Raw genomic sequence first — 17,150 nt, forward strand, 5'->3', positions numbered from 1 at the left:
AATGTTATTACCAAATTCAATGTCAAAAAAAAAAATTATTACCAAATCTTCAAATCTATATTGAATAAACACCTACAGAAACGTATAATGTAGATTAAATACTATCTCATATTAAGACACCACAACTCTATAGAATCTTATCGATTTCATTACATAAATCAACCTATATCGCAAAGATTTACAAAAACTATATAAATGATATGAAGTACTAATAAATTAGTTCAACATTAACATCATACTCCAACCTACCTTGTAAAAACCAAATTTCATTAAACCTTAAAACTTCATACTTCTTCCATTTTATTTTAAATGTAACAAATGAATATTTTGTATCTCACAAATAATACTCATTTATTGAATTTAAGATAAAACAGAGGAAGTATATCAAATCGAAAAAAAGAAAGAAAAAAGTACTAGTTGTAATATTCCATGGATGAGCTCATGAGCACACGAGGAGCCTTGATATTCACTACTTGTATAATAACACAGGGGCAATTTGGGGGTTCCACAAACTATCTAGGAACTCTGAATCGAAGCTTCTCTCTGTCTCTCTCTTTCTCTCTCCTCCTTCTCCACTCTGTAGCTTTACCTTCTTCTACTCTTTTTTTTCGTTTTTTGCTTCTCCAAACTTTTTGACTTTCCATTAATTTCCTTTTTTCTTCCCCTTCTCTGGTCATACACGCGATCCCATTTCCATGAAATTACCCCACTTTACATTTGTTTTCTAAGTACAATTCCTTTTTTCTGATTGGAAGATTTGATCTTTTGTCAACTTTAGTTTACTGGTGTGTTCCTAACTCTGTATTGTACATATTTTCTGCTTCATATTGCTGTGCATTTTTTTCTGGGGTTGCTTTGAAAATGTAAGTAATAATAATGGAATTGTGAATCAGTTGTTGGGCAGTTGATATTTTGGCATAATTTCCATGTTTTGTGCTTGTAATTGCTTATGGGTTTTGTGTGATCTCATAAAAAAAATAAAATTGGGGGTGAATTCAGATTTGATGGAGATATCAATTTAGGGTTTTTTTTTTTTTTTTTTGCTTTGTGATTGTTCTGTACTTATGTCTAATTTCATGTATCTGCTTGTTTGCATTGTTGACTTTTTTTTTGTTTCCCTAATTTGTGGTGTTGGATGTGTTTTGTTTTGATGGGGTTTTGCTCAATTTCATGTACTTTTGTTTGTTTAGTATCATGTTAGAACTCTTAATAATCACAATTTGCTGTTAGTTGAGCTTAAAAATCAGTGCTTTTATTGTAATTATGATTAGGGTTTGTATTCTTATATATGCTACTAAGGGTTATAATATATAGACTTGACTTCTGCTTCTGTTTACAGAACGTTAAGGGTTTGAGGAGCAAGTATCATGCGTACCCCGTCATTGTTGGCTCAGTGTCTACCAGGATTGTTGCCTCGTGATCAAGGAAGTCATAGCATCTCTGCTGTTTCAGATAGAGATGCACATTTTACTCCGCCCGCTGTTGAGATTCTCCCATCAAAGGTAATTGTCATGGTCAATACCTTCTGAAGTAGTAGTTACTTTGTGAATCTTTTTGTTGCTTGCTTGAGGTTGTGATGGATTGTTGAAGAGTTACTAGGATGCATCTCTTTGGAAATGATTGGTTCGTGGCATTGTAACTCGCTTTTCGCATTTTCTCAGGTGGTACAAACTTCCAAGTCCGAAGGAGACAATGCAGATGGGCAAGGGCTCCATGTATTCAAGGTTTTTTCCTTGGGACTTTGTCATCAATGTTTATGTTTGTTGAATTTTGAATGTCGACAATGCGTAGATATCAAAATTTTGAATCATTTTATTGTATTGGCTATAGCTATACCATAGCATTACCCTATTATATTATTAACCCAATGTTGACTTCATGCTGCCTTATAAAGTTATAAAAGCTCACAGAAATGGGACTGGGTGAATCATGGTTTGATTTTGTCAGATGCAGACAGCATAGAGTTCATGTGATTTAATAGACGCCATAGTTGGCTAGACGCCTCGTTCTGAATGCAGATGATTATAGGATGTAGGGGGACACTAACATTCCAGTAGTGTAACTCATTGGAGAATTACACTACAGAGTAGGTCTGCTAATGCATGGCTTTAGAATATTATTATCTTCAATTTGAAGAGGGTATGTCTGCAGCTTTCAGAATTCCAAGTAAGATAGGTTATTGCTCTTCAGTATCTCTGGAGGACTGTGTGACTTCCATTTTGTTACAGGGAGAGCTTCTTTAGAAGGTGTTTCAGGTTTATGCTTTTCATCCTTTGGGGTTGGTAAAGGTTTTCTAAAGCTCTAATGTGATATTTTGTGGACCCAGTCTGGTCTTTGCTATAATTGAAACTTTCTCAGACTTATATATCCTAGAATATGAATCCTAGATCAATGAAACTGATCAGTTGATGGTGCGTTGCAGGGAAAGATTAATGTTGCAGATATAGTCGGCTTCAGTGGGCTTGAGACGATATGCTCAAAAACGGATGGTAGGTGATTTGGTGCTTGTCTTAAACTACTACTGCAATCTATTATTATGATTCTCATTCATATATGATCATTCAGTGAAAGGGTCAAGTTTATGAAAATTTTAGTATGTAATATGTATGATTAATTTCATGTGCAGTATCACTTAAATCTTGGGATAGTGCTATTGATCTTGTAAATGTCCTAAAACATGAGATCCGTGATGGACAATTAAGCTTCAGAGGCAAAAGGGTACTTGAGGTATGTGCATTATGGATTTATGATGTTTTATTGAACTTCTACTGCTGGTGATTTTTCTTTTTTTCCTCCAGTTGAGGTTTTGGGCAAGATCTTTTTTAGAATTAAAACTCTGAGAATCTTAAGTTAGCAACTAGCTAGTTTTTTTTTTTTGCTGATTCCCTTCTTACTACTTCACCATGTTAACTTAGATTATATTATTGCATCATATTTCATGTATGTTTAGGGAAACATTAAACATTTGGATCTTTTTGCCATACCTCTAAAAGTTTATTTCTTACCCTTCCATATTGGGAAAAAAGTTCCTTTACTTGTTTGGACAATTAAAACATCAACATATAAATTTGATTGATCTTTGTTTTGTTCTGGCAGCTTTCCTGCAGCTATGGGCTCCCTGGCATCTTTGCATGCTTGAAGGTATATTTGTATACTTATTGATACCCTAGAGCAATATCTTACTTCTTCAAATTGTTGCTCCTAAATTGCATGTGATTGTCCACCATTCATCAGTGTCTGTCTCCTGTTTATGCGATTGTAGCTTTCAACTATATAACCTGAATAAATTAGATCTATACCTTAATGATTTCAGAATAAGATTTTTTAAAAATATTTATCCTTATTTCTGATGTGTTTTCATTGAGTAATTCCACATGCTTTACCTTTAGAAAAGTTAATAGAAGCAATTCAGTGGAAGGTAATATGATCAACAATAGGATGTATAAACTATTAACAAACAGACATTCATAAAATAGATCATTTCCCTCTTCTCCTCTGATGTCGTACAGTGGGCAATCTGGGAGCCATGCTGGTTTCCTCTCCCCCTCGGGAGTGAAATTCAAGTATATTGGAATATTGCCACTTATTGGAATCCGTGACCAATATGTATGTATAATCTTCTCCACGCTCATACTTTTTGAGAGTAAACATTTGGATCCTCAGCTCTAAACCTCTTTCAGTGATCACTATCGTCATCACCTGGATCCCTTAGGAAATATACAGAAACCTGCTTAATTCTAGGAGAGCAGAGGAGAACGAGTAGAAAAAAAGACTTCGCTTAATAATTTGTCCATCAGCATTCTGAAAATGTTTGTCAAATTTGTATTATAATGGCGCTAAAATCAGTACATTTTTGGGTTGAAAACAATCACATTGATGAAAAACAAGGTATAGATAAAGTTCCCTTTTCTTTTAATCATTCCTTAAATCTAGTAAGTGTTTGGGGACAGAAAGATCGAGTTGTTGATCCATATCTGCAACCCTTATTTTCACATGAGAATATCTGCAACTCATCGATTTTCTTGTCACAAAATGCAGGGTGCTGGTACAGTGCATTTTCAAGACATAAATGCAGAAACTGTAAGATGTGCGACCATTCCGAATGTCCTAGCTAATCTGGAGCATGCTCGCGATAGGCAAAGCCGCCAACCTGAGGGCCCTGTGACTCCATCTAGGCAACCTTTGGCTCCATCTGTGCATTTCTATGCCGGGGACTGGGAAGAGCTACCCACAGTCTTATCTGTTGTGAGACCTGATGTTTGTGAAGCTACACCTGGATTCAGTTTGTGCTTTTCAGAAGACGACTTTAATGATGGATGTAGTAGCCAAGATGGCAGCATAACTGGACAAGAGCCTGCAGCAAAACCGAGGCGTTCAAGAAAGCTTTCTGGAAGCCGAGCTTGGGAAAGGGCTAGTGAGGCAGATCACGGTGAAGGGGGCTACGATGTTATTTTAATGACTGAGATCCCTTGCTCAGTAACCTCTCTGAAGAAACTTTATGCACTAATAAAAAAGGTCAGCCCCATATTTTTTCATTATGGATGCATATCTGTTTCATATATATATATATATATATATATATATATATATATATATATATATATATATATATATATATATATATTCCCTTTGTCCCAAATATATTGCCACAAATCATTTTGGCACAAATTTATTATAAAGTGGAAAGTAGAGAGAAAGAAGTGGATGGGCTAGGTGTAGTGCCCAACTGTGAAGAAAAAGTATGAGAAAAATCAACAAAACTGGTATGTGGCCAATAAATTGGGACAATCGAGAAAGGACATAATTGTGGCAATCAATTTGGGACGGAGAGGGCACATTAGAATTGGTTTGTTCACCAAATAGATAGCTCTAGGGTCATCTAAGACATGAGTTAGAGGCCCCAAAATTTTAGTATACAAAGAAGAGACTCACCTGCCCTCCCTCAGTCAACTTCTGCCGAAAGTGTTTTGGTTGAATTTGCTGCTTAAAATTTGCTCGCTTCTCTTACAACTTTCTTATCTATTTATGCTGGTTCTGGAAATGATTTTTACTGTTTTTGATCTACTAGTGCCTTCGGCCTCCATATGGAGTACTATACTTAGCAACAAAGAAGAATTATGTTGGCTTCAACAGTGGAGCTCGGCATTTGAGAAGTATAGTGGATGAAGAGAGCATTTTTGGAGTTCATTTAGTTAATGAGATAGCTGATAAAGAGATTTGGAAGTTCTTTCACAAATAAACACGCATTCGGCATTGCAACATGAAAGACCCAGAGTGATCTGAGCTACACCAAATTTCTCCAGTTGATTTAGGCGTTATAACATGTACTTCAAGTATCGTTTATTCATAATTTTGCGTAGCGATAAAGAAATATGAATTCCAAAGGTTAGTTGAGCTGATTACACATTGTAAGTTCCCTCCATCTAGATACCATTATCAGGTGTAAATAGATTTTGGCTGTGCAAGATAAAATTCTGAGCAGTTTTTATTTTTCGTGTAACATTTCATTTCTATGGCTTTTATTGTATGCTTTATTGCTGTAAATAGGTTAATTATGAGGTTATAAATCTGTTTTGTTTTCTGCTTTTTGTTGGTAAGATGACCAAGTGTTATGCGAAGGTAATAAATCTGTTATGTTATTCTTTTCAAATATTTGTTTTTGGTTGGTAACATGACCAGGTGTTATACGAAGGTCATGAGCTACTTTCACTAATTGAGAGCCATTAGTTAATACAAATTATGATTCTAGGTTCAAACAATTACAATGGTTATGATTTTATTGTAGCCATCGGATTTGTCTCAACATATACTTTTAAATATCCAAATTTTAATTGATTAGAGATATTAATGATTTACAATATACATTGGCATGTTAAGAGAAGTGTATCAAGAATTTTCAAATTGTAGCCCTTGAATTTGTCTCAATATATTTTTAATTATCCAATTTTAATTGATTAAAGATATTAATGATTTACAATATACATTGGCATGCTAAGAGAAGTGTGTCAAGGACTTTAAAATAAAAATAAAAAAATGCTTTTTTATCTTGACAATAGTATCATTGAGAGCCATTTTTCCTAAATTAATGGTAATGAAGATGTCAACCTTGAATTTCTAAGAACTGGAAATGTCAACACCCAAAAAAGAATAGCCAAACACAAAATTATAAGGCTTCGTCTTTTTGGACTAAGAGAAACTAAATTGAACTAAACTAAGAGAAACTGAACTGAATAGAGATTCTGAACTGAAATTAACTGAACTAAAATTAAGTCCAAAAAAACATGGCCTAAATTACTTTGACCATCATTCATCTAAAGTTTAAACCCCTTCTTTCCCTGGCCCTTCACAAAACTGTTTATTGGGGAGCTATATTTGTCTTTTCAACACCTAAAAAACAATATCAATGACTAGAAATTTAGAGACTAAAAAACAGTATCGCTTCATTGTAAACTCTGTGACAATGTCAGAAAAGTAGTTTCTCACAATCAGACGAAATTTTTTTCAGAAGAAATCTAGAGTTTAACATGACATTTACATGGTAATAGTACGAAGCATATGAAAATCTACAATCACAAAATTTACATTTTAACAGTAATTAGTTTAAGGCATACATCCTTAAGAAAATTTCTAATATAAAGTATAATCTGCACCGCTTCGCCTTTTCTTCCTGAACCTTGCATCCAACCTTGGTATCCCACCAAAAATTCGAGGTTGAGTTGCTTGAAAGAGGAAGGAATCGAAAGATACATTGCCAAACTTGTAGAAGCAAGTTTCGGTTAATCAAGGAACACTTGGGTACTGGGCAAAATTACATGGATGAGTAAGTTGGCACCAAAGATGACAGTTACTGCAAAGTGATCCCTGTACGCCGTTCATCTACTAATCTTCTCCACACCATCTTCCCACAATGCATCAATGTCAATGCAGCGACAAAATATAGCAAGGGAATGGAAATTATGCAGCCACCAGGAGCGAAATTAATGAGAGTCTGCAAAAGAAAAGTAGGGTTATTATTCTCTTATATTGAGATGAACTGCACACAAAGTCTCTGTTATCTTGAACCAGTCTAAACATTTTAAGTTAAACACAAGAAGGGGGTGTGATCTGACTTGTAGAACCAGCTGTAAATTAGTTTGATAAACTGAAATTGCATAGAATGATAGAAGTAAAACTACCAACAGAAAGTTCGTTCATAATATGTCTGTAAACGCAATAATATTACTGAAACATTTTTCAGAGTGTTCACGTGTATACCAGCATTCCAGCAATCAGATGAATTGTAGGAACAAAATACTGATCAAGTCTCTTCGATTCGGCATATCCGTTGAAGGCAATGACCATTGAGAAAGTATGAATGGTAACAAACGCAAGAGCTATAATTGCTGCCATGTACAAAGCAAAATTCACACCTTCAGAAAAAAATCGAGAGCAGTATCAAGAAAATCAGGGGACCTAATCATTTTTCTATTTATTACATAAAAAGTTAGTAGTCTGACTGAGGATGAAAAATTAACTTTCAAACCTGAAGATGTTGTAGACAAAAATCTTATGCTGTTTGGCAGTAAGAAATTATGTAAAGAATTTTTTTTAACAAGGTAAGTTGAAGACCCTTGCAATGGGGGGGGGGGGGGAGATATGGGGATCCCTCTTGCAAGGGGTGAAACTCGATCCCACATGTGGGATTAGAAGTGATGCCAACACTACTAGGCAGGCTACCACCTGCTGCTCAGTGATGTAAACATATATATGTTGAGGAAACCACTGTCACCTAAATCTTAGGTCAACACAGGATAATACCCACCCCCTAAATCCTTCCCAAAACCACCAAATATACATATGAAAATAAACTCCAAAGGGTACTACAGCAGGATTATGCATTCAAAACTATGGACAACTGGAGGATAATATATAAAGTTCGGGCTTACCAGATATAAGAAAGAAAGGCATCCATGTGCATCTATCAGCATAATAAGTTGCCGGTCCAAATGCAGGTGTCAAGAGGCTAAGGCAAAAAAACACAGCATGAGCCAAACCATGACCTAAGCCACCAGCTGCTTGCAATGGATTTGAAGAAAAAGCAGAGAAAACTGGATTAGAAAGGATTAGTCTGTTCACAAAAACCACAAGAGATACTGCATCATAATACTATCATGTAACGCAACCACTGAAACGAAAGTAACTATTGTTTAAACATGGAAACAACACGTTTTATTCCATCATGCACTTATATTTTATATATATCATCTGCTATGAATCAATGTTACGGAGAGGGGAATTTCGATAGTATAATTATTGTGAACTCCAGAATAAGATAGGTAGTCTGTTAGAGGCGAAGCACAATATTGATGAGTGTTTTGAGCTTGTAAGAGTTCATTGGGAGAGAATCAAGCCTCTTGAAAGCTTGAGTACCTTCACATTTTCTGTAATTTCCATGAATGATGCTTAAGCTATGCTGATTTATAGAATCATATCAGAAGAACAAATTGCCATAAGCGACCAAGGGAACAGACTCAAAAAACAATCAAAACATTTATTTGGGTGCTAGGAAATAAGTTCTTACACCACTAGTTATATGCTATTAGCAAAACTTAGCAGAATAATAGATCATACATATCAATGTCAAAGAAAGTTATATGAGTCAGGATCATCAGAAATAGACTAGCTACTTCTCCAAAATCAGTTTGGTGGAACATCTAGTGTTTATGTTCGCTCCCCTGGAGAAACCCTCCTTGCTTTCTTCTGAGAACCATTGGCCAGAATCCCCTTAACCTAAAGCAGGGTTTGGAACAGTTTCATATCAGGGGGCAGCTACTACCAACCTTCCAGCTCCCCCCCCCCCCTCTCCACACAAATAAAAAAGAAACAGGAAATAGATCAAAATAAAATCAAACCCAGAGAAGAAGACAACAAAAAGGAGGAGGGATGCTTTTAACATAAACAATCCACTTGTGAGAAAACATCACAAAAAAAAAAGTAGCTGCTAGAGGACCATGTACAACACAAAGATCACCAGAAATGTTGACAATAGTAACTTATATCAAAAACAAAATCCCACAACAATATTTATTAAAATCAAACTACTAAGACCCTGGAGACAAAAGCATGTTAGATAACCATATGAAAGTACGATCAAAATAAATCCGTATTCCGGAATTTTTTCTGCTTACCTAGAGCAATTTGCATCTTATCTGTCATAAACAAGCGAGGTTTCGAAAGCCTATCAGCAAATGCATCCAACATGCCCTCCAACCTCCTGCACAAGGTTACATGGAAGAAGATAAAATAAATGGAGACTAGTTGACAAAATAAAAGAAAACTTTAAGATATAGAATATAATGTTCATAATAAAGGACTAATAATCATGAGCTTTCCCAAAGTTATTCGTGTATACAGTTATGGATCTGTTAATATTTAAGTGTGTCCACTACAGAGACGATTCCAACGTATTTGTGGATAAATCAGAACGCACGAAACCTAAGTAGCATGAAAACAGAATGGCAATGCGAAAACAACATTCGTCGAAATCTACGAAACGTTGGAACACTTATAGAAGTACTAAAATTAAATCCATATGACCTACTGACTATTACACTATCCCCCCCCCCCCCCCCCGGCTCTCCCAAGTCCCAACTCCCAAGGCAGCCAATTAGCCATCATATAAATGTCAAAATCCAAACTTTTGAAAAAAGTTGGTGAAAAAAGCGAGTAACAAAAACATGTCTTGTTGTCCATAGCCCAAAGGCCCCAAACATCCAAACACATAGGCATAGGCATATTTGCATTAGACAAAAGAAAAATAATTAAGAGGCACAAATGTAAATGTAATGAACTAATATGGGTGAGGGTAATTTAGGTATTATCTTTATTATTAAACTTGGGGAATAAGCTAGGAAGTTTGTTAGGGGAAAAACTCTATATACAGAGATAATTAGAGAGAGAGAGAGAGAGAGGGGCATGCTGCTGGATATTGATGAGAGTTCGGGTGAGCTTTTAAGAGTTCATTTGTGAGCGAATAAAGCCTCTTGAAAGCTCGAATATCTTTACGTTATTGCTGTTTTCCAGTTATTCATCCATATCATACTTCATCTTCTTTGCTTGATTTCCATATTTTCTAGCTAAAATATGTCCTCAGCTGTGTCAGTTCATAGTAACAGACCACAAAGAGAGAGAACGGGAAGTTGAGGGACAAGAGGGGCGAGGGGGAGGGGGCCTCAATAGATGGGGTCGGGATAGGTTGGGGATGACAAGTTTTTTCCCTTTTTTTAGACATCGCACGTGAGGAGCACACACGTTCAGGAACATGTCTTCAGCAGTACTTTTCACTGTTTCAAGCAACCAAATCATTCTGATTGGATGGGTTTATGGGGACGTTTTGTGCTGATTTCCAGAAGCCAAAGCTTTTCCTATGTTGGGAACATTGAAACATGACCCTATCACTAAACCATTCTGGTTGGATGGCTTTATGGAGACGTTTCATGCTGATTTCCAGAAGTCAAAGCTTTTCCTATGTTGGGAACATTGAAAACTCTCTCTCTATTTATGTGCTTCATAGCATGAAAGTATCCTGACTGTGCGTATAATTGACAAGAGGACAGATAATTAGCTCATTGGCAGATCAAACACTTACTGAAAAAAAAATTCATGCTATTTTTTGCTAGGATCCCATAGGCTAATTATAAGCAGGAATAATCAGCTAATCACAAAACGAAAGAAATATCAGATGTTATATTACACGATGACAAACCAAGGAAATATAATGATAATTGATAAGTACGAATATTTCTACATACTAGCATAAAAGACATGGTCAAAGTTAGGACATGTATAGTGTAAAAGTCAAAACGTTGCGATAATAAAAGAACAGAAAGGATTCTATTATTTAGACTCTTTACACACTCACTCTGTTGGAGGGAAGAGAAGAGCAATGACATTGACATACTAGATGCACATAAAATACATATAAATTTTAACTTTCATCCTTGTTGCCATCATTTAAATAATATATATGCTAAATGGCAAGCAAGTTATGGAATGCCAACATAAAGCAACCTGCAGTCAGATGAAGACCAGAAATTTCTACTAAAAGCTACTTCTATTGAGATTCAGGTTGCAAGCCAAGCAAAATGGTAATGATTAATGGCATTATGCTAGCCACCAACTCCATACCCCCCCCCCCCCAAAAAAAAGAAAAAAAAGAAAAAGAAGGCTTTAACTCTCAGAAGATAAGATGTCAAGGGATGCACAGTGCGGATAATGAATGTTCTCTCTGAATTTTCACAATAATGATGTATACTACAGAAAGAAATCACATGACTCCTGTTTCATCCAGCAACATCTTCCTAACCAATATAGAGAAGCGTGATGAACTCAGTTCAAGAGCAACTGTGATGAACTCAGTTCACCACCTGAACCTGGCACGCAGAAGACACAGCACTAAGGATAACAACAGTAACAATGGATAATCAAAAATGAAATGACAGAAATAGAAGAAGATAACTGAGAGGAAGTTGATGATGTAAGAAAATACAATAGTTTGTGAGCTTTCGAGAAGCTCCCACTCTCCCTAACCAATTCCCTTTTACCATAATCTCATGCCCTGTACCTGAACCTTCTCTCCCCTTTTTATTCTAGAAGACTCAAAACCTTCTGTACAACAAAACTCTGCCAATAACTAACGTTTTCCACCACACATTCTTTCTGCCCTCTCTCCCTAGAAATGCTGATCTTCCCTTATGTTGTTATGCCTCTTTTAAGTGAGTAAATTAGGCCTTTTGAGCTGATGCATCACAAGAAGGCTCGCATCAAGACTAGTGACTAAGTCTTGAAAAATATAGCCAATGGTCACAAGAGTGTAGAATCAATAATATAGCAATCAAAATGCATTTAATCTTGATTTATTGCATTTACTTCCCATTTTACTCACAACCTTCATATCTTCTATGTTTAACACTTAACTTGCATAAACCATCTTGGCATCTTGTGATGAACTGACATCTTTAGGATAGATTAAAGAAGAAGATCAAGAAATAAAATGGACTTGATTGATGATTTTCTGAAAAACAGTAAAATAGAGATAGTGTTTACAAGCGTTCGAGAGGCTTGCTCTCTCCCAAAAGAGCTCTTAAAAGTTCACCCAATTACTACTCAATATTCAACATTCTCTCTCTCTCCATATTCTATTCTATTTATAGAGATATGTCCTCCCTAACTCCCTAACTTATTCTTCAAGCTACAATTAAAACTAACTAATTATATATTACCAAAAGTGCCCCTCTCCCTAGGCTAGTCTATTACACATCTTCCACATTGAAGTCCCTAAGGCGGAATTTAGGACACCCAGTGTCTCTTCTCAAAGAAGCTATAAATAATTATATAAAACCTGCTCTTTCAGTAAATCAGACCAAATTTATCAGATTGCATATGACGAGCTATCAAGTATCAACTAAGAAAACCTACAAATTTGACTTGGAAAGTCTAGTCATGGTTGCCTCCGAAGGAAACTAACACACTAAATCAATCGCTCTTTTTACCCTTGTTTCAAAGCACATAACGCAAAACATTAGCACAATATTATCCTTCAATTCTCTCTTAGCACAAAAACTTCTGTGACGTGTCTTTTCCTATGTACGCATTTGTTGGATGAAAAATTGGAAGATAGAACGAAGAAAAAGATATCAGCCAAAGGCTCATAGCTTTCAAAGGATCATTTTACATTCAAACATTAATACTATTAGAAATCTAGCCTTGCATAACACATATAACATTAAGAAATTATGCCTAATCATGTACAAGTATCATCAAGAGCAAAACTAGAACATAATAAAAGCTACACACAGAGTAGCCATGCGCAGGGAATTCTAAAACTACAGGCGATGGAGTTACATACTTGTAAGCTTTCCATAGAAGAATCCGGAGCCCTTCCTGAAAACAAACAGATGTAAAGACAAGAATTGCATATGGCCACCATGCTGTTGATTTGAAAGGAAGGAAACCCCTCCAAAGTCCTGAAAGTATAATCAAACTCACCAGCCATAGTAATGTACTGCAATTCATAGAGAAGGCAAGTGTGAGACAATAGTGCACACCTCATAAGTCTATACATAAAATTCAAAGCAATTAAGTAATTAGTGTACTGTCTTCTCTACCTTAGATTGTTTGCGAATGATCAGATCATAAATATTAACATCTAAAACTACTAGTGCTAACCATTAATTGTATAACAAGTAGAAATATTTGATAAAACACACTCCATAATCACCAGTGTACATAGAAGCACTCACAAATCACAATACATAAAAGATAGCTTTTCAAAAACCCAAACCATTGGGTATATATTTTGTGATTTCAGCAGAGATGGAAGACAAGTGTAACTTCCCCCAACACCGAAACAAACAAAGAGAACTCAAGCAGAAGAAGAAAAATGAGACCTAAAACATGGACGAAGGAATATTTACTACGGGAAAGAAGAGGATAGAAAATGGGAATGCTATGCTTCCACAGTTCCACTCAATCATGTTCTGATACAGTACCAGCAGATGTTACATTAGAAGGACAAAGAAGAACTTCAGATTTGAAGAAAAAACAAATGAGTGTCCTAGACTTGAAGTAACATTAGTACCAAACCAAGTCGATTAGTTTGGCTATATCTTCTCAGCTGCAGACTGCAGTAAAATGAAAACAACCAGTCTAGAACTGCCGTCTCTAATTAGCAGCAAGCTATTGCAAATGATAAGATCTATTGATATTATTTATTGAAAAGCTATTTCATCCTCTATATATACCATAATCTCGTGCATAAAATTGAGAGTTGAGACCTGTAATCAAGCATTAATCACAAATCCAAGTTTCACCATAACTTGCAAAAATATGCTTCTGGTTTTTATTTCTAAGAAACAAGTACAAGTTCCACCTAGAGTAGAAAGGTGCCAAGCTAAACCTAAGCAGAAACTGACACTTCCAGTTCCTGCATACTCTCTCCTTCTCAAATTACATACCTATTTTATCATCTTTGGATGTCTCAAAATACTTTACCCAATTCCTTCATTAGATTTGGACATCTCAACTATAATACATATTACCCACTATATCCCATCACACTACTTTTTCCCTCTTTTCTCTTACCCACTATCTTCAAACAGAACTAATGTTTCCCTTTCCTCAATATAATATATTCTAACAGCATACCTTATACTCCTTCCGATATCTTTGTGCCTAAAGCATATGGATATTATATTCTGAGATAGAGGCAGTAAAAATTAAATTATGATCAGAAAAATCTCCTCCAAGATCAATTTTAACGTTGTGTCAACCCCTTATAATTAAAGATCCACCATGATTTTAATAAAATAAATTTCATAATAGTTGTTACATTCTCATCCTCTCTCAACCACTCCATTTAAGGAGAGGAATTCTTGGAAATCTAATAATAATAATGTGTTTTTCCTATTAGCGAAAATGTGACAATTTTAAAACAATCCAAATATGTGCTGATTCTGGTCGGGGGGGGGGGGGGGGGGGACTTTGTGTGGTCAATTTGCTGAGTCTGGCAACATTTAGTTAGTTTGGATTGCACCTTGAGAACATAAAGTTGGAATTCTAGTATTCATGGACAGCAAACATCTCAAGATCAATCAAAAAACTGAAAAAGACAAAAGAATTTGAGGGAGGTGTAAATAGTAGGAAATTCTTCTCCTCACTATACAGCAAGGCAAAATCTAAGTAGTCAAAATTCAAAAGACAAGGATTACAATGGACTAATTTAAATGTCTCACTAAATTGTCCTGAACTCCTTTTCGATTTTGATGTAGTAGATTATTCGATTGCAGGGTGTAACAGAAACATCATCATTGCAATCAAAGCCAAAGAGCCTCTTCGCAACTGCATATATCTGATCCCCCCCCCCAACAATCACATCCCACCTTAGACAGGAGTCACTTCTAAACTTTGGTATAATGGTACAGTCAGCAATAAGGGTGATTATCTCCACGATAAATCTTCATGTTATTGAGAATCGAATCTGAAGCAGGCAAGCAGCTACTTAGCTATACCTAGGGCAGACTGTGCATGGTGCTCTTTCTGTAGATATCTTCCACATCAGTATTGAGTTTCTTCTTGTCCCCCCTATAAAAATGCTTAATAGGCTGTCTCATTCTGTCTCCAACTCTCTGGTTTCCCACTAAGCTAAAGATAGTAATGCCTACAGGAAAAAGAGCTCCAAGATCTCGGTCCTAGTTATTAGTCTGACCATAAGCAAACCAAAATACTTAAGCAGATGGACGGCTCTCAGATCAACCCAGACGGAATTCTCTGGACACAAGAGGTAGATAATGAAGCCTCAAAAAGAGACTATTTTAAATAGTAAAGTTTCTTCACACAAACATTACAATAACACCATATTACGAAAAACAAGCCATCTTTCTATAAGACTGTTCTCACCACTTGACATCTTAAACAATTGCTAGTTAGGAAAACTAATTTATCTTCTCTCCTTAACATAGGGCTGAATTAAGAAACTGAAAGCATCATACTTCTATGTTCAATCCCAAACACACATCGATTATCGCCATTTTATTATAAAACAATACAGAAATGAAAAACCACACCATTGCGTGCCACGAAAAAAGAATCTTCAGAATCTCTTGAGTTATCATCCAGCAAATGCCATGATAATAGATGAAAAAAAATACTCGCTTAGTAAAAAATTATGGTTAGATAATTTGTTTTGGGGTGTTCATAGAAAATCACCACTTTCCTCAAACAACTATGCTACTCAGACGCTTCGAATTACCGCCCTCATATCAAGACCGTAATATTCCAACATATTATAGAGTATAGACACCTAAAACACTTCATTTTGGGTTAAGAACCACTTTTCATGAAATTGCCATGGTCAGACACTTGGACAATTACCAACATTTAGCAGGAGCACCCGAGTTCGAGTAACATACCTAATCAGTAGTAGATTATGATTAAAAAAATACCCCCAAAAACCCTCACCTAGATTGAGGCACAGAATCCATTTTTTTTCTTTTCTATTAACAACTACGTTAAATGGATATGTATTCACATTATGTTCAGTCCCAAACTATGCAGCCAGCAACAAGACAATGTGACATTATTTTGTACAGAGGGACTATGAAGTATTTCAAACCATATTCAAAGTCTAATAATCAACACTTCAACAATAAAACTGCAATATAAGGTCCAGTCAAATACTTCCCTCCATTATACTTCACATACATATGAACATAATCAAGGCTGTAAAGTGTTAGCCATAAAATTCATTCTTACACCAGCAAGAAAACCTCTTTTAATTGCAAAATCCCAATCTAATCATACAACTGAGAAAACAATCACAAACAAAAACATGGGTACTTAAAATTTTGCAATATACATTGAAATTTAAAACTACCCAGTTAGAACTTGGAATATTGGTTCAATATAATTACATAATAACTGAAATGTAATGTAAAAGAAAGTTCCCAAAAGTGACCAAAAATGTTGAGAATTAAATAAGGGAAAATCATAACCTGGAAAGAACTGTGAGAATCAAGAAGGGTTTTTTGGCGATGACAGAGATGAAGAGAGATAATGAAGGACCTAATGCAATTAATGCATACCCAACTCCGGCTGCTACAGTCATCTTATTCTTCTTCTTCCTCTCTCTCTCTCCCCCTGTATCTCAGATGAAAGACTCAATTAAAAAGAGGTTTAAGGATTTCTTAACTATCTTCCTCATCAATTTCCTTATTTTGGAGTTTGGACTTCCTCTAGAAAATTTTCATCCTATTCTTGTTTTTGGTTAGATCATCAAAATTGTCGATTTTTTAAATCGATTTTTATGTAAGGAGAAATTGTTCAAATTTAGGAAATTTTTTAGAACTTAGTCACTTTTTACAAAATATTAATAGTTTTTATACAAAATTTATAATGATACGAGACCGAAGTACTAACTCTCTTTTAGAATAGATAAATAAATTACATTTTGTGATTTATACCTACTCAAAAATATAGTCAGATAGGATCTTGTTAGATTCGTTTGATATATATACTTTTACAAATATCAACTTGTTATTATTTTTACATTTTAGTGAATTAGAGATATTTATAGTTAAAGTTATGTGTTGACAAGCGTGTCGAGAGGAGAGTGT

The 17,150-nt window shown here is 35.4% G+C and overlaps 2 protein-coding genes across 4 annotated transcripts in view; one reads left to right on the forward strand and one right to left on the reverse strand.

Annotated features, from left to right (window-relative positions):
* The first annotated feature begins 487 nt into the window (after positions 1–487).
* On the forward strand, positions 488–5,585 carry LOC104888516 (hypothetical protein). Of its 2 annotated transcripts, none has more exons than XM_010673525.4 (8): positions 488–863; positions 1,340–1,502; positions 1,662–1,724; positions 2,423–2,489; positions 2,627–2,727; positions 3,097–3,141; positions 4,039–4,515; positions 5,069–5,585. In XM_010673525.4, the coding sequence occupies exons 2-8, from the start codon at positions 1,368–1,370 to the stop codon at positions 5,237–5,239; spliced, it is 1,059 nt and encodes a 352-aa protein (XP_010671827.1). In that variant the 5' UTR covers positions 488–863; positions 1,340–1,367; the 3' UTR covers positions 5,240–5,585. The 2 variants fall into 2 exon arrangements, with proteins under 2 accessions (XP_010671827.1, XP_010671826.1); XM_010673524.3 differs by having other exon boundaries at positions 489–785.
* Positions 5,586–6,414: 829 nt separating this feature from the next.
* LOC104888517 (gamma-secretase subunit APH1-like) overlaps positions 6,415–17,150 on the reverse strand; it is a 54,011-nt gene continuing 43,275 nt past the window's right edge. Inside the window, exons 2-7 of one of the 2 annotated variants that reach the window (XM_057393548.1) lie at positions 16,530–16,711; positions 12,887–13,042; positions 9,168–9,253; positions 7,926–8,051; positions 7,255–7,382; positions 6,415–6,988 (exon numbers count right to left, since the gene is read on the reverse strand). In XM_057393548.1, coding sequence (XP_057249531.1) covers positions 6,845–6,988; positions 7,255–7,382; positions 7,926–8,051; positions 9,168–9,253; positions 12,887–13,042; positions 16,530–16,642 — 753 coding nt within the window. In that variant the 5' untranslated portion in view covers positions 16,643–16,711 and the 3' untranslated portion in view covers positions 6,415–6,844. Of the gene's footprint in view, positions 6,989–7,254; positions 7,383–7,925; positions 8,052–9,167; positions 9,254–12,886; positions 13,043–16,529; positions 16,856–17,150 lie in introns of those variants that run through there. The other variant, XM_010673526.4, reaches the window with a different exon arrangement.

The sequence above is a fragment of the Beta vulgaris genome, chromosome 3 (genome assembly GCF_026745355.1).
Source record: "Beta vulgaris subsp. vulgaris cultivar EL10 chromosome 3, EL10.2, whole genome shotgun sequence".
NCBI classification, from domain to species: domain Eukaryota; kingdom Viridiplantae; phylum Streptophyta; class Magnoliopsida; order Caryophyllales; family Amaranthaceae; genus Beta; species Beta vulgaris.

Coding starts and splice junctions, on each gene's coding strand:
- LOC104888516 (XM_010673525.4), top strand. CDS start 1,368: ATGCGTACCCCGTCATTGTTGGCTCAGTGTCTACCAGGATTGTTGCCT. Junction 2,490..2,626: donor GATATGCTCAAAAACGGATG/GTAGGTGATTTG, acceptor TTTCATGTGCAG/TATCACTTAAATCTTGGGAT. Junction 4,516..5,068: donor TTTATGCACTAATAAAAAAG/GTCAGCCCCATA, acceptor TTGATCTACTAG/TGCCTTCGGCCTCCATATGG.